This window comes from Pieris rapae, chromosome 16 (assembly GCF_905147795.1).
Source record: "Pieris rapae chromosome 16, ilPieRapa1.1, whole genome shotgun sequence".
NCBI lineage: Eukaryota > Metazoa > Arthropoda > Insecta > Lepidoptera > Pieridae > Pieris > Pieris rapae.
In genome coordinates this window covers 6105659-6124239 of record NC_059524.1, presented here as the reverse complement: position 1 = coordinate 6124239, position 18581 = coordinate 6105659, and the positions used below count along the sequence as shown (strand labels likewise).

Sequence of the window (18581 nt, the reverse complement as noted above, 5' to 3'; positions counted from 1 at the left end):
ATTATAGTTAGACATTCATTATCTACTTAAAAATAAAAAAATAAAATATATCCTTAATTAATTAAAGATGCATAGAATAGCTTTTCCAAGTAATATTTTTCATATCGGCAATTAACAGACTGAACCCTATATATTATATTTTTCTCTTTAGAGTCTTTTACTGTAGTTTGTTAACGTTCTTCAGGTCGAACAAAAAATAGCCATTTGAACGACCTTGAAAATTTCTAAAGAATTGACCTACTTTTAACCCACTACGTTATTTTAATCAGCAGCTTAAAATTCACTGTCAACTTGCATTCTATCAAAGTTTTGAATAAATTAGTCGTTGGATTAAACGATTTTGCTTTCAAGTTTAAATTAATAATTGAATAATATTAGGAAAGTGTTGACCTCACGACCTCAGTCGTCCTTTCCGATAACATATGGATTTTTGTTTCTATGTGCGCATACATACATATAATACGCTCCTACTATAAAGACAAAAACATCGTCTTAACACAAGAATATATGACTTGTAAGATGCAATCACATTATAAACTAATACACATTTATAACGCACATAATAAATCAGCAAATTTTGAAATGTCTATATTAGCATATGCAATATCCAACATTTGTGCCAAAAGTAAACAATGTTTTGAAATAACATTCTGATTCGATGAATTAGCATAAAATGCTTGTAATACCATTCTATATAATGTGTGGCGGCTCATACAGAAACAGAGTACTTAAACTATATGAAAGTTTAAAACAAGCAACGATAATGAGCGAGCGACTTATCAAACGAATTATTCATAATCACGTCTTTAGCAGTATTTGTTAGTATTGCTTTGCCACTAATTGCAAGTATTGTTCAACGACTTGCAATGGAAAATCAGAAGATGCAATTTAATTCTGTAGAAAAATTTACATTTAAACATAATAATGTTTCTGCTTTCCTTTAACTAATATTTTAAAGAATTTATTAATGACATAGTAACGAAAACAGACGCGTGAAACAGACAACCTGTGTTTTGTGTACTTAAATATTAAAGACATATAAAATAAAACAAGATACGTTTTTCGTTATTACGTTACCAGTAGCAGTATTTAGATTAAAAACAGTTTCTTTTCGGTCGATTTGCGAATTTTTTTCTTACTTACCGGAAGCCAACGAAGACAACGATCCAGCAGTGCTGCCGCCTCCCTCATAGGCGTAGTTCCTCAGGTCATCAAAAGGCGGGGCATTTGGGTCACTATCTGCCCGTCTTTTATGGTCCTCAATGAACATACCAACATTGGTCTCGCCGGGCAAGGAAACGCCGAGTGGTGGAGCCACGCTTACACCCATTGGACCAACTCCCAGGCCAACACTCATCAGAGGATCTGGAAGGTTATTTTGGCTTCAATAAAGGTGACTAATGTAAACACATATTATCTGAAAGACATTGCGCCAAATATCAGAGCCACAATAGAGTCGGTTATCGGAGCGAGTTGACAGCTCTATTGTTTATGCTTTATTGTTTTTTTACGGATAAGTAATATAATAGTTAATACTATCGCATTGGTTTAGTCTGTAAAGATATTTGTATGTATATTTTTGAAGAGTTGCTTGGCCTTATCTTTTGTTTTTTTCTGTATTTCTTTATATTATGTTTCTCTGTGGAAAATAAGTTAAAGCGTATCTTGTTGATTGTTGACAGACAGGACATTGTTTTCGGCAGATTTATTGTATAGAAAATCTGATATTTACTCCGGAAACTTTCTATTAAACAATTAGATATATGAGAGTAGGTTATTTAACAGACCGAAACAAGGAAAGAGTTTGTTACTATCAATAAATAATAATATCAGACAATAGAAATGTACATAGTATTAATAAATAAATCTCACTATATACATTGGGAATTTGGTCGAAATGACTGTAAAAAAATTATGCAGTTACAATATGATATATTTTTTTCTGAGGGAATATTTGTAACAGTGTCATTGTAAATTTTAAACGACATGATGATAGTATATTTGCTTTTTTTGTAAGTATCCGGAATTCATTTTTATGTAATAGGGCCCCCCCCTAGGGGGGCAAATGAGCCTTCGGGATGCCCAAAAAGGGCAGTCATCGCAGCCAATAGACACCCATTTTTATTGGGTGCATTGCCGGTCTTTGAGAGAGGAGAAAACTGGAATTTTTAACGGCAACGCAAAACGTGGTGAGACACTATACATTTACGTACAGTTGATACATTTTTAATAAACAATAAGATGTTTCAAATGCGAAGGGACTCAAACCGATCAACTACAAATAATTAATTAATAAAACAAAAGACATATTAAATAATAATAATATAAACCCTTGCTATCAACACCAATGTGCCAAATGTGTTTGATAATAACGTAACTTTCACGTACTGTGTTAGACATTTGTATCGATTTGTTATCCATGAACTGAAAATGCAATATATAGTTACAAATTCACGCTTGTATAGCATAATTTACGGCTTAAACTTTGTATAAGACGTGAAAGTTCGAAACTGGCTCTGCCACAGCATTCATTGAGCGCCTTTAATTATACAAAGATTATAATAATAGCAGAGTTCGTATCTATAGATTTAAGCAGCCTTTTTTAAGTAATTGCTTTTGTTTCTTACTTAAAGTGGGTTTGTCTGAAGTATTCTTATGTATTGAAACGCTTTTGATGTGTGAGTGTGATGTTATTTCGATTGATATTTATGTTTTGTTTCGGAGCGTACTTTATTAAGTTATAAATTAGAGCGAGCGAAAGTTAAATTTGCGTGTCTCTCTGTTAAAGAGTTTTTTTTTTTATAAAAGAGGGGGAAAACGGGCAGGAGGCTCACCTTATGTTAAGTGATACCGCCGCCCATAGACACTCTCAATGTTTTTTAAATTTTTAAGAGTTGTATTAAAATGTTTTTAATCTGCCATCTATCTAGCTGACCAACCCGAAATTTTCCTAGAACTATAAAATTATACCAACGTTTCTTACTTGAGTAATCATTATGAAAATTTACCGCTTCAGATTTTATTACAAGATATTATTCGGTTCCGACTCATTTAATTTGATCAAGTTAATTTTGTACAAACCGAGGACTTGTTATTTATACTCAGGAAAATATTTAGGTTATATTGTAAATTGTTATTTTTACTGTTAAGTAAAGATAAGTTTTTGGTTTTAGCATTTATACATAATTATATGTGCTAATAGCCATCTACGGTGTGCGAAAATTCGAGCATTATAATCGAAAAATTTGCCTCAGTTACCAATAGAATGATTTTTCATGTTTATCTTTTATTTACACGAAAGTCACAAAATATTTCAATTGTATTTGTCTTCTTTGTATGTTCTCTATACAGAAGATCAACACAACAATATTAAAAAAATGTTTTGATCATATTGAAAGAGTGAGAAAAAGGTAAGAAAATTTAGAAGGTTAATAATGTAAAACTCTCGCATCAAGAAATTCTACGCCTTTTTAAGGGAAATTCAGAAAAATATTTTACAAAAACATCGACGCTAGCAGCGAAACATTGAGATTTTTCCCTGTCTTCTTGTCACGGTTCAGCGAAAAGAATGACAGCAATTTTATTATTAATAAATGGAACACGTTGATTTTTTTGGGTTATTATCCTTAGAACGCGTCTGAACTGAGAAAAATAGAGATAGGAAAAATTAGAAACGATTTGATTAGTTTTTAGGACTTTATATATAAGCTTATACTATAACTAACCGTGGTTTAGTAACTACCTTCCGCACACATCTTCGCCAGCATGGATATCTTTTATTTTACCAAGATTATTAGCCAATTAGTACCTCGAGAATTATACTTATTATAACAAAAATAATCCATTTTTTTTAAATACAATTGAATCAATTAAGTAAACGAGACAGTAACAACCAGATATAGTTGTGAGTAATTCGAACAAAACAATATTTCACTGTATTGCATTTTTTTTGGTATCTTTATAAAGCTACGTATACCTATATCTCAAAATTAAGTTTGAATGAGAAGTTTGGAATCTTTGAAGTATTATTTAGTTTTGTTTCATACGGTCAAATATCGATTAGAGAAAATATATTGGCGTTAAAATTTATAATTGTGTACATCGTTTGGTAAATCTGCATAGCATTATGTCACCTCAAGGGCAGATATCAAAGGTTCTTTTTGTCTATTTTATTGATATACCTCATCGTAATTAAATATACACTTATGAGTTGATTGAAGGATGGAATTTATGGCTCCGTGTGGCGCTCAATAAAAGCGATTGGAGAAGTGTAGGGGAGGCCGTTTCCACTTGGCAAGCGGATTAGGAGTCTGTTTTAGATATTATATCATTAGAATACGACTTAATATTGAAAATACATACTTATTATATGAAAAAAGCCTTTTATCATTATTATTTAGTTCATAAATATACAAATGTATTGTAATGTATAATCTTTCATGTTATTAAATAAGCCAAATATTTTTTTTTAAAGTTGTATACAACATTAGGCATTAGGCAAAGATATTCCTGCTTAATGACTAATAAAAGATTTTTCTGAATTATATGCCTTTTCTTTTCCGAACAAAAACTGTCGGAAGCAACTACAGCAAAGTAATTATAAGAAATACTTAGTTTTGTTTTCCGCTAATTTTCGCAGAGAAAAATTGTTTGTCAGTTAAAAAGTAAGATTTATTACTCTATTCCGATGTTTAATTTGCTGTTTCACTCGAATAACAAAAGATTGTTTTCTCATGAACTATAGACAGTCTTTCAACATTTTCTTATACGTAAACTAAATATATAATATAGATAAAGAGTGTGTTTATTTGGTTGAACTAGCATCTCTAGAACGAATATTTCGTTGTCTATCGTGGAAGGCTAATTACTATACACAGCTGGGATAAAGTTAATGTTATGAAAAAGTTATTCTACGAAGAAACCGTCACCACAAAACACCACAAAATCAAACTTTTAAATTTAGCAATATTCAAGGTTGTTTTAGCTTTTATATCATTTATTAATAAAGTATAGTTAACAATAAGGTACTAAATAAATATTTAAAATAACATCTAGCACTAATCTTATTGAAAACAAGTTCTCATTTCTTGCTGCGTTTGTAAGTCTAATAATACTTACAAGGTAATTTTGTTGGAACATGATCTGGAAGCGGTCCCCCAATAGGTATTTGTAGTGGAGTGATGTCGAAGGCCGTCATATCATCCTCACCACCTCCTTCGTCATCGTAGTTAATTATGTTCTCCCGCACATCATCATCAGGGCCAGGATACTTGATGTGAGCCTCTCGCCGTCGGTTGTATACCACGAATACCAGAACCAGAACTGAAGAAATGGAATCAAGATATTTGTATTTGGTAGAAGTGTTTTTACATTTGACGGAAATATATTTTGACTTTAAAGTTTTAAGAGCAGAAAAAGCAACGGATTTACTCAGTACTGATTGCGATATTATTACACTATTGGTTATTTAGAAAATACGTTAAAAAATAAATCTTATAAAAAATGACCATTAGATACTATAATGAAGTTACATACTACGAATGGATCTAGCGATAAACTGTGTAGGTGATCTTAACACTGACGAAGAAACATGCAAAATAATAAATGTGCTCACCTAAAAGCAAAAACAAACAGACAATGATAGCTATAATGAAATCTCTGGAGGGCATGATGATTCCCGACGCGAGCAGTTCTAATTCGCAGTCGTGGCCGGCGTATCCAAACGCACAGATACAGTCGTAGCGGCGAGTCGGTTCGCGATCAACGCACTCCCCGCCGTTCAGGCACGGATTTGCCAAACACTCGTTCACGTTCACACAAGTGCCGCCAGCTCGCGTGGATCCGTCGGGACACCTAGACACAGTGCGCTTTACCTCCCCATTTGCGTCAGATCTCACGCGCACTGAGCCCTTGACAACATGCACTACTACATACATACACTACTATGACATGATATATAGCTTGCACGTCAATAAAATAATTAAGCTTGCTGAATAGTGTCACTACGAATTTTCAGCGCAGTGGCACAAGGCCGTTTTATTTATATAGGCACTTTAATTCACTTTGAGATAAAATCTAAACATTGAATAAATAGGTGTTTTATTGCTTCCATTCAAAATGTTAAATACGAAATTTATAAACTCGTAAAAACATTTCGAAAGAGTATTATATGAAACATTCTCCTTTTCAAATTAAGGCCTTGTGAGCAGAAATAACTGTTGGCGATTATTTTCTGTCGCTTAATTTTTCTATTAATGTGCAAGTGATGGATATATAATAGATATGAGTGCTATTGTGAGTTGGTGATGACATGAGACGCTAAGACCGCAGCTAGGTTAGTGCTCACTCATTATTATTAGAAGGCAGACGAGAATCGCCGCGAGAGCGCCCATGCTGAGTTTGAGCGTGCGGCCTTCTTGTACAAGCTCGCAGTTCTCGCCCCAAAACCCTTCAGGGCAATGACAGCGGTAGCCAGGCTCCCGGTTGACACAGGAGCCGCCGTTGCGGCACGGGAAGTAGAGACACTCATTCTTGTCAACGCAACCTTTACCATCCGTTGACAATACCAAACCCTCACCGCAACTAGACACCATTACATTTTGTTAAACATACATATAAGTATATAAAATAATTAGTGATAAGGCATAATAAATGTTAAAAATAAAGCATTATATAAGCTGAATTTAGTAATATAAAAACTTGATTAGTTATGTAATAAGGCTTTAATATTGTAAGTATGATAAGGTATATAATAATAGCATTTTATGGTGATGCAGCAGTATACGTATATTATCTAAGTATAAGAAATCTCAGTGCGCGCTCGAGTCTTAAACAAAATGTATAATTAATATATCAATCAATTTGGTAGAATAAACATTTTATGAATTAAGTAATTTACTCACGTGCATTCGTACTCGTTCCATAGGTCCACGCATACAAACGGTTCCGTGCAGTGAACGTTGATACAAGGGCTATTAGACGGGCAGTTGCGGTCCAAGTTTCTTGCCATAGTTGCTTGTCCCCACTGAGTACCGTTCATTGCCGGAGGCAACGGTAGATGTTTGCCTTCTAAGCGTATATCATCCAAGCATCCTTTTTGGAAATCAGCATAAACTTCGAATGTTCTTACTCCAGTATATTCTGCTTTACCGCCAGCATACACACCTTCTTGTTTATCGACTAAAAGCCATTGGTGGCCCTCAAATGTAAAGGTTTCGTTATATCTTCTTCCCTCGCCACCATCTATTTCTAGCGTAGCGGCACTACCATATCGGCTTACGCGGGCAATATGCCATTGTCCATCATCTACAGCTACTGAATTTAACCAAACATCACGTTCTTCAGTTCGCAAAGAGTTCAAGTTAAATCTGAAGTGCAGTCGTGATTCCTTAACTTCCAGTATACCATATTCTCGGTTATGTTGGTCGCTTACTCTAAAAAGTTCACCGTGCGGTTCACGTGTTCTGAATCGAAGTTGAATCTGAGTACTAAACCTATCAGGTTCAAAACTTAAAGCAAACTTCACGTAGCTTTGAGGCCTAAAGCTAGTAGGTGTAGTTGGCAAATTACACGATGGTCCTGTCCAACCAGGTTGGCATTGACATCTCGCTTCAGAGAAACTACCTACACAAGTACCATGTTCCCAACATCTAGATGTAGTATCTGCTTGATTACATATCTCTTCTGTTTGGGGACAGCCAGCAACTGAATTTCTAGAAAGTCCAGGATGAGCCAGGTCATATAGTTTACTGTTGTGAATGAGGTTTCTTATACACCCATCAAATCCTTTACCAATAGGCATAAACTGCCAATGATAATGAGTAGGGTCAAAGTGTTCGATATACAGACCTCCAATTTGAAGTGGTGCATTAACATTTAAGTATTCGTTGAAAGGAGGAATCGTTCCCGTAGCTTGACAGGTTGAGTCATCAAAATTCGGAGGTGTACCATCCTCCATCTCTTGTACATCAGCAGATCTACAAAAATCTACAATCATTCTTACATTTTCAGTATCCCAGAATATATCTAAGCGATGCCATTCTCCATCATCTAAAGGCTTTTTAGTTTTTACTCTGAGTTCCAGCGTGCCAGATCCAAAATCTATTAGTAATCGCGGGTTGCCTCTCTCTAGCTCTACCGATATAAAGTCAGATACCATAATTTCTTCTGGTTCCGGTGGTACAATCGGGCCGTTATATAAAAGTACACCTTCTGATTTTCTTGTTATAAATTCGAAGCTTAAGTGGGAGCTATCGCACATTTCTAAAGACGGATACCAAGCCCATCCGGTACCTCTGAAACTGCGTGACGTTTGTTGACACCTTGGACCGGTGTAACCCGGAGGACAAGAGCATGTTAATCCATATTTACCTTCTATACACCTTCCTCCATTATAGCATGGGGAATTACGGCATGTTTCTGCTTGAGTGAAATTTCTTGCGCCACATGTGCATTCTGCAAGAACATCAACACGAACACCTACAAGTGCGGTTTTATTTGCATTTACCATGTAAGGTAAGTTGCTTATATCGAGAACATTAGTACAGGAACCCTCACATGCATGATTTTCATATAAACATTCATCAATTCCAACCATAGTTATATTTATTCCAACAGCTCTTTCGATTTCTTCTCTATGCATCAAAACTATACCATTAAGTCGGATTGGTTTATAATAGTGTGCTCCGTGAGCCGAGAAGCGGATATCTGTAACAGGTGGATGTTTTTTCCTTAGCTGTACACTGAATACATCGATATTTTCTCTTTCTGTGTTCAATAAATCTGCCAATTTATCTTTAAAAATATCCAATTTGCTTCTCGAAACGCTTAATGTTTTATAATTCCATACTCTTATAAAGTCTTCATCCGATATTCCCGACATTCGTATTGATCCTGAGTTTATAATAGCATCATGCGATATTTCTTTTACATAAACTGTGACGTTTGCAGGTACATCAGTTTGCGTGTGTTTTCGATCATAAACCTTGAATTTCAAATGATATCGACCCTCTCGAGTTTTATGTTTCATTTGAATCATACCAGTTTCTTCATTTAAAGTGAAATTAGGATGTTCAGTACTTTCCCAAAAGAACTTTTTGTCTGGCAAATCCCAGTCATCTAGATCGTAAACATATACTCTACCTATTTCAGTATCTGGAGCTTGCCCTTGGTAACTGTAGACAAGTATATCTTTAGAACCAGGTTGCATTTTATTGTCATTTACATCACCAATGACAACCGTTAGAGTGCTTGTTCCAGTCATTGCAGGATTACCGTGATCCTTAATAATGATAGGAATAAGGTACTCCTTCTGTTGTTCTCTATCAAAGGATCTTAACGATGATACGATAGCCATTCCGTCACCATTAGCACCCTTTTGATCTTGTTCAACTTTAAAGGAAGCTCTAATAATATCATCAGCACCTGGGTCTAGTCTGAATTGGAATGGCGGACCGTTGCTCTTTGATCTATCGTCATCATCAGTAGCTAAGATTTCGGCAACCTTTTTAGGAGTTATATGTTCAGTTAATACAGGTCTATAATCTTTTAAAAATGTAGGTGCATTGTCATTTATATCTTGCACTATAACTGTTAGCGTCGCAGTTGCAGTTCTTGGTGGCAGACCATCATCAATAGCTAATATTTTAACTTGATGCCTAGGAGTTTCTTCTCTATCTAAAGACCGTTGTATACTTACAGTGCCTTCTTGATTTATTGAGAATTGGCGTTTACGATCCGAAGATCGATCGATTGCATAGGAGACTTTACTTTTACCACCTTGATCAGGATCAGTTGCTTTAAAGGTTTCTAAACTCTTTCCAACCTCTGCGTTTTCATAAACTGATACTTCAATATTTGCTCTGTCAAACTGGGGTTTATTGTCATTTATATCTCTTAACTTTACCACTACCCACGAATAAGCTACATGATATTTGTCATTGTCGTTGTCTTCACCTTTATCGTTAACTTGAATTCTAAACCTAAAACCATTACTTTGTAATTGATCCTCATAATCTAAGGGTTGTACAATTTTTAATGACCCGGTTCCGTCATTATTTCTAACCATAGTAAACTTATCAGCACCATACCCACTATTTTCGATGACTTTATATTGAAATTTATTTGTCTCGTCTTCGTCATGAACGGTAACAGTAAGAATAGGCATTTCAGGAAGATTAGTACCATCTGTTTCATCTACTTCAGTAAACCATTCGTCTTTTGTAAATTGTGGTGGCATATCATTTATATCTTTAACACGAATGGATGCTGTACCAGTACCCTTCAACCCCCCTCCATCTGACGCTACTATTTGAATAGAATAATCCGGTGTCCTTTCACGGTCTAAACAACAAACGGCCGTTTTTATAACACCAGTTTCAGGTTCAATTTCAAATATGGGAGATCCAGTTTCTTCTTCAATAACATTTTTCTCTATAGAGTACCAGAGCTTAGCATTGTTACTTTCCGCAGGATCATCATAATCAATAGCCGTCATTGTCATAACAACCATGCCAGCAGTTCCATTTTCAGTCACGTTTCCGAAGTAAACCCCTTGAGGGAAGATGGGAGCATTATCGTTGATATCTTTAAGATTGACTTGAACATCGGCATAACCGACCAGTCCTTCGCCTCCTTCGTCTTGAGCAAAAACTGTGAATCTCCACTGTGGTCTTCCATTTGGCTGATCACGATCTAAAGGCTGCAAGATGAATAAATAAGTTATAAATTTAATTTAATTTACAAATAAAATATTTTCTATAGGTGATTTTACCTTTAGAACAAATATTTCTCCAGTGGTTCGGTTTATATCAAATTTACTGTTTGACGGGTTATCAGGATCAATACCCTGCCCCGTCAAGAAATAAACGATATTTTGTTGACGGTCTTTATCGCCATCGGTAGCGGTAACCTGTTCAACGAAAAATCCAATTATAAAATATGTCTGCCCGTTACTACGGCTTGGTTTTGTTTACTTAATGTCAATTGGAATCAGAGAATTTATAATAAGTTATCTGATCATTATTACACCATAAACTCTATCCAATATCAAATAATATCTATACATTAAATGTAAAATTACAAGTGTACACAATTTATTGGATTACAGGAGTTTTGTGTAATTGCCTCCAATATTAGCTATTTGCAATCAGGATAATGAACAATTAGAGATCCATTTAATGCTTCGGGTTGAATATTGCCGTTAAATATATGGGATCCTGACTCTCCAATTACGTCGGACTAGCTGGAGGCAGAGAAATGATGAGGGTCGACGTTAGCGTAATTATGCGGATCATTTGTGAATCGCGCTGAATTTATAAAAGGCCCTAGAGTGTGGAAAAGAAGCTTGCCTTTTTAGATGACTTCACTGAAATTACCCTGATAAAGCTTAGATGACAATTTTAATTTATTACACGAGAATATATTTTTTTAATTCTATTTTTGTATACACTAGATTCCAAATTGACTTAAGTAAACAAGACGTAATCAAAAAGTGTAATAAAATCACATGCTTGACAAAACATTTGCAAAATGTAGTCTACAAAGCCCAAATATCCAAAGCAGAATTTAAAAAATCCACGCAATTTTTCAGTACTTACCATCAATATCAAAATAAAATGTTATTTACCTAATGGATTAGTGTGGATAAAATTATATTAAAAGATAAACATAATAAGTCCATAAATCATGAGAAGCCTCAAGATTATTACTTTTTACAAAAATGACTTCATTAGCTAAAGTTAATGTCTTCAAACTTTTTACATGAAATAAAGTGGTTGCTTACGGACTAGCTTACGTAATAAAAATAATAAGAGGGATTTGGATAGGAAAATTAAATAAAGCAATATTACATTTCGCAGCGTAATAAATATTTTCGATTTAAATAGTGTAATATTTTATAATAAATTATATATCCACAACCAAAAACCAAGTCCTATATAAATATTTATGTTATTACAAATACTATTAGCATCATAAGTAAATTAGGAATATATTTATTAAATTTAAAAATTACCCTCACCGGAACTGCGAAACGTATCTTAAATAAAAAATAAAGAAACAAAAAAAAACCTGTGTAAGGAAGTGGGGGTAGGGTCCTGTTTCCTCGAGGGCCTGAGTGTCATACACGCTGCGGGAGAAATGCGGTGGGAGATCGTTGATATCGAGTACATGAACCACCACCCGCGTTGAGTTCTCGTTGCGTCCATCCGACGCCACCAGCGACAGCTCGTACTACGCACACGCACGCATTAACCTTACGTCAACATGCTCATGCATACCCTACATCTGATATCTCATCTATACCAAGGCATTGTTAGGAGGGTAGTACAGAAGATACCGGTAATTAATTGCTCAAAATTTTTGTTGTCTAATATACTTTTTGAGTAAATGACAATAGGTTTTTAGTAGGTTTTTGGTAGGTTTTAGACTGTTGAAGTTGAAGTTTTCATTTTCTTACACTTTTCTTACAACTCACACTCTTCTTACCTCTGTAGCTACTTCTACGGTCCCCCGATACTGACAACGCCCTTGAATCTATGTACTATTTTATTTATATTTATTCTTTCATTTTTAATTTAACTGAACTAGGTAACGGTATAAAACCTCAAGACGATTATTGAACGTACGCCTGACGTTCGAAATTCGAAACTAAATTCGATTTACCCTAGTCCATAAAAGTCAATTCAATCTATTTGTGTAAAGTAGATAAAACTCAGTACAAATTACAATGTATTAAACGTCGTCTTCACCAAAATAAAAACCTAATAAGAGATAGTGGCTATTGCGCTAAGTATCAACAAAACAGCTTGATTTAATTAGTTAGCTTTTCGAGAAAGTTAAAAGCTGTGCTTACATTTACAACGTTTTAAATGAAATTTGAACATAGCTGTTTGAATGCTGTTTTAAACTTCTACATTAGACGGTATACACAGTTTATATAAATATTCTACTACAAGTTCTTAAATTTCTGTTTTAGTAAAATAAGATATTTCGTTTGTAACTTACTATTATAAAAATTTCAAAGTGAATTTACTTTTACTGAAGACGGCCTGTCAAGCCCTCTGCCTATAGCCAGCTTTATATACGTAGTATATAGAAAAAATGGGTTGGAAGCTACTTTAAAAATAGAGGTTAAACTTTTCTAATTATTTAATCAAGCGTAAAATTTTGTATCTATGTTGTCTCGCTCCTTTTATACAATTATAATACATCTGCCATTAGAGATACTCTATTGGAAGGGTCAAAGAACGAAATTTAATTAATAGCTATATATTTTTGACAAAACAGTAATACGGTATAAGATTTGTACTAGAACTCTACTGAAGAACATTAGAGTATGCAATGTATGAGCTGAACTTTGCTTCTGAATATTGATGTGGCAAACATTTGAGGTCGAGTTTGTATTTAAACAGTTCTCCAGAAATTACTAATTGAGCAACTATCGGAAATACCATTTTCTCTCCATGTATTGTTCATTACATGCTTGTTATCAAACTATGCTATGAACTATTTAGATAACTTCCAGAGGCGTTTATAAGACTATATTTTAATTATTAAAGAACAAATTAGTTTAAACTACTGAGTATATATGTAAAAAACAGAATATATTGCAAAAAACCCTTGTAAAAGATTACCCTTAGAAATGAGCTTAACACGCAGACGTGAATTCAACAGGATAGTTAAAATTCTTCATCGCTAAATGGCGGCTCAATGAACGTCAGATATGGCAGAATTGTCGCTTCCGATCCAATATACTCGATGGTAATTTCAATATCAAGCGCTTAAGTTTCAACGAAAAAGGGATTTTCCCCGATTTTCCATTATAAAAAGCTCGTTGTCTGTGGATTTTATGAACACGGAATTCAATATGGAAGTATTTTTGTACATTATTCTAGAATTAAATTGCGTGGATACCGAGAAACAAAAAAAAAACTAGCATTCGACTACGACTGAAAATGCCACAAAAAATCCATGCCATGCAAAAACGAACAGCAACTATTCAACCCATTGAAAAAGCCACACACGATTCTCTTTGGCTGAGATTCTAAATTTAAAAAAAGTCTCGAATGAGGTTATCACGAGGCGGACCTGAAGCACGCGTTTGGGTAGATTGCGGTCATCTTCTTCTGTGATTTGGGTTCGGTATGTGGGTCTCTCGAACACTGGCGGATTATCGTTGACATCCTTGACGTGAATCACAACTGTTGTGTAGTTTTCCTTAAGGTTGTCGGACGCAGCCAACCTCAGCTCATACTGTTTTTCCAGTCAAAGATAAATTATAGATAAGCATAACTAAGGTTTCTCTATTAATTGATATCGTGTTGATACTAAGTTATAACTACTATTTATATTTTTTAAATAAGCTGGACAACAAAATCTGTTTGTAATATTGATAAACATGTGCCAACTGATGAAATTTTGTCACAGACAATCTTTGAATATTTCGAAATAACCCGAAGGAAAATAAAAAAAAACCAATTACTGCTTCTTTGCAATTAAAACTCATCCTAATGATGATGATAGATTATAATTATAATTAACGAAGTAATTTAAGTTTAAAAGGGTTAATTAACTTTGCAAAACTTCAAAAATATTTGATTACAGCGAATTTCTTTTGAATCCAAAGTTATCATTAGAACTTTTATTATTAATATTTTTGGATTAAGATCTGTAATATGTGGATAATATGTTTAATAGACCGGTCCATAGACTACTATGGTTCCAACTCAGGGGAGTTATTGCTGTCATCTGTCAGTGTCACTTAGTAATTTCCACGACGTGGCGGGAAATGTCTCTTTCAAAAGGCAACTCACGCATTCCAAAAGTTCAACTCCTCGAAACACTACAATTTCCGTTGCGAAATGGAAACTGTTATTGTCATTAGGAAAATTGTGTAGTTTTCTCAATTTTTGTGGAAAATCCTTTATGAATTCTTATGAATGCCTAATCTACGTATAATTTATCGGCTTGAATAATATGAATTCTATTACTCATTTTAAATACTAATGTTGCTTCTTTTAAATCGTCAAAATTATACAATTCTCAGTTCCAACGATAAAATTATTTTAATGTACCTATAATCTGTGACATTACCATAATAGCTAGTCTACATTACATCAGTAAAAAAAACATTGTCGCGTCCATTCCAACAAAATGGCACGCATTTATTTAAATTCAAACCAGATAAAGCGGAAAGGAGTCTGAAAATAAACTGGTTTACATCCATTTAAGCTCTGTGAGGATCTGCAATTTAATAGCAATCCGGCCTTTGGTAGTAGCTCTGAGCCAGCTTGCTTAAATGGGTATTAAAGATTAAATTATTTATCTCGCGAAAAGTTCGACGTTACACCCCTCGGGTATAACAAAGAGCTCTTATGATAGCTATACCTTAGCCTGGGGCAGCGGTTCCTGCTTTAGAAGCCTTATACAAAACAGTTTGTTTACAATTAATCCGGCTCATTTCGGTAGAAGAGCAGTTTGTACCTGTTTTAATTAAACAAACTATTGTGGGTAATAAAGGAAGCCAAAATTATAATTTGAATGTTAACCTTTTTTGACGTAAGGTAATTGTTAGTAAAAACAAATTATCGAGCTCGATTGAATGTTTGAAGTATTTTTCGTCAAATTTTCCTCAATAATTTATAGAAAATTATGTTTCTAACATTTTCAGCCAAATTAAAATTTCCTTGAATTTGAAAATATTTTTTAGAATAACTAAATTCACGTTCCTAAATGCGATTAACATCGCACGCACAGATTAAGTTTGGTTGTGCTTTTTCTATAGTATAGTTATTAATTTTTGTATTCAGTTTGGTTTCGTTTTGTTGAAAGTAAACATTCCTATAAGGAAACTTGATTTGGATATGTAATCTATTAACTTTTGTTTTTTACTTAAATATATATCACTCACCCGTTTCCTAGTTTCATAGTCTAGAGCACCTGCAACGTAGATGGCGCCAGTCATGTTCTTGACGGCGAAAGCTCCACCTATGTTCCCGCTCGTGATCTCATATCGAATACGCGACGCTGAAACAAAGAAATGAGGAATATAAAAACATATGCATTTCCAACTGTACTTAAGAAATTAGAGACCGCTTAAATCAGATAAAATATATACATAAATTCTTTCAATAATTTCTCGTCTTGTTCAGTTTTGTTTAGAAAAAAAATTGAATACAATGAAACAACTGATATTTGTCGTTATAATGTAAAACTCCGAAAATAATATAAGAGATTTATGATCTTTATTTAGGTTATTAGAAATTATCGGATGGATTCCAATATGCGACATTTTTTAAAATTAATCTTAAAGTGATACTTTGAAAGGCATCACTGATATTATCCTTTGCGATTTGGAAAGTATGAGCAGAAATATTAAGATCTTTAAATAACTCTAAAAAACTTACGCTTCGCAGAACAAAACCGATTTGAAATATTATAGCGCTTTCTTAGCGACGTGAGTACATTCGCGTATTGAGTGGGGAAGTGAAAAATTGAATTCTTACCAGATTTATGACTAAGCTGTCTGGAGTAATAAAGATGTTCGAGTACCTACTTACTATGAATACGTACGTACGTACGTTACCATAATGCGTTACTTTTTATTCTTAAAAAAAAATTTTTTAGTTCTTTAGGTAAAGATGTATGTCTGTTTTTTACGTATTAATTATCGTTTTGCCATTTGTGTTAAATTGCACATATACACATTATTTTAACAAAAATATTATGCGACAAAATTAAACTTTAAGATTGTATACGAATTCAACAGGCTGGCATTTTAAAATCAAAATCTATTAAGTTAAATTTTCGAGTCACGGTGTTTGTAATTAAACTCCTCCGTAATGGCTCGATTTTCCTGAAATTATGTGTGCATATCAGTTAGGCCTGCGAATCGGATGACATCTATTCTTCATCTCCCTGTATTTTTCATTATATATGTAAGACAAACCTTTTTTAAAACGTTATATATGTAAGACAAAACCTTTTCATACAAAAATATATACAATACTTAATTTTCACCCCTCTACTATAAACCCCTATTTTTTATATGCTAATTAAAAACTTATTACTTGAACTCTGAGGATTTCTCTATAAGAAATATCTAAAAAAACAAAGCAAAATGTTCCATGGTACTATGTACTAAAAAGTAGGCTAAGTAAGATTTATCTAGTGTTACATATGATTCTTTTCGAAACCAATGATTAGTTAAGTTATATTACACCATAACGCTTTTAAAACCATGCTTTTTGTTCATATTACTCTCAATATAACGATTTTTTATTCAGTTAAATAGCCTATTAGGGTCGATATCTCTTATAGAACTTCTGGGAAAAAAATTTATTAACGTATTTATAAATTAAATAAATAACAAGGAAGTAACGAGGATAACCTTGTTAGAGTTTGATAATTTGGTTGACTTCGGTTGGTAAATGAAACCACACGTTTTCCGTTTATCTTGGCAACTAGTAATTGGGATTCCATTACCGGTAATGGTTAGGTTCGGATAGAATCAGTCGAATATGTCTTACATTTTATATAAATACGAAATGGGATCCTGATTACCTGAACGAAGTAGGTTTGTTTTCTAAAAACACTTCTTTTTTTCGATAAATCAATGAAAGGATTGTTTTATAAATAAAATATATTTTTAAAATCTACAGAAGCCTACACCATGTCTTATTGCATGACACGGAGGTTAAATCTAACTTGGGCAAAGTTGCACGCACACACACCCATTTAAATACTCAACACGCATGCATACTTCAGGTCCTACATATTTTGGTTCCTTTTGGTTGAAATAATATCGTGACTACTTTTTATGCAAAAAATATTTTTATATATTTTTTTCCGTTTTTAACCACCATGTACCATGAAAGAGCTGTGATCTAGTTACCCACAGTAGCTTCTTAGTGTGGAGACTAGCGTCAGTCATTTTATAAAAATTAAGTAGGACGAGTAAAATATGAGTAACTTTTAAAACTATAATAAAGGAGAAATCAGTACACAATATAATTAATATTGCTCGAGTCAATAATACAAAGATTTTTCTTACTTTCCAGGTACAAGTTTCAATTTTCATTTCATACTGTAAAGGTGTGCAAACCAGAGACTATAATAAATATTATTTACGCTAAAGACGCTCTAGATACCTCAACTTTGTTCAAGATTGCATAAAATATTTCACCTTAAGATGATTGAAATGGATCTAAGTGAATTTTCATTTCAACATTTACAAATACAGTATTGTTATAATACAAGATATTTTATTACATTAACAAGACGGAAAACATAGAATCAAATTACTGTTCTTTGACATCTAACTTAAATTGAATTATTAAAAGATTGATAATTTAAATTATATTATATTATTTCAAAACAATACAGATCGTTGGACACAATAAAGTAACAATTAACCTCTTTTTACTCAAACGTTTAAAACTTTTATTACTACGTTAGAAGACAACACAAAAGTATTTTACGTGATATTTAAAATTTGATTTTAAACAAAGAGCGCAAACAATTCGTCGGTTAACCAGGAAAAATACTTCTTAAAATATTTGTATAAACTGCTACAGAGGCGG

At 33.6% G+C, this 18581-nt stretch overlaps 1 protein-coding gene across 5 annotated transcripts in view; it reads right to left on the bottom strand.

Annotated features, from left to right (window-relative positions):
* The window catches only part of LOC111001767 (neural-cadherin), a 111052-nt gene that overhangs the window by 2309 nt on the left and 90162 nt on the right, over positions 1-18581 (bottom strand). For 2 of the 5 annotated variants that reach the window (XM_045631730.1, XM_045631733.1), the window contains exons 3-9: positions 15911-16026; positions 14089-14253; positions 10772-10909; positions 6903-10699; positions 5615-5853; positions 5119-5322; positions 1144-1365 (exon numbers count right to left, since the gene is read on the bottom strand). In XM_045631730.1, coding sequence (XP_045487686.1) covers positions 1144-1365; positions 5119-5322; positions 5615-5853; positions 6903-10699; positions 10772-10909; positions 14089-14253; positions 15911-16026 — 4881 coding nt within the window. Of the gene's footprint in view, positions 1-1143; positions 1366-5118; positions 5323-5614; positions 5854-6346; positions 6583-6902; positions 10700-10771; positions 10910-12069; positions 12232-14088; positions 14254-15910; positions 16027-18581 lie in introns of those variants that run through there. The other 3 variants (XM_045631732.1, XM_045631731.1, XM_045631734.1) reach the window with 3 other exon arrangements.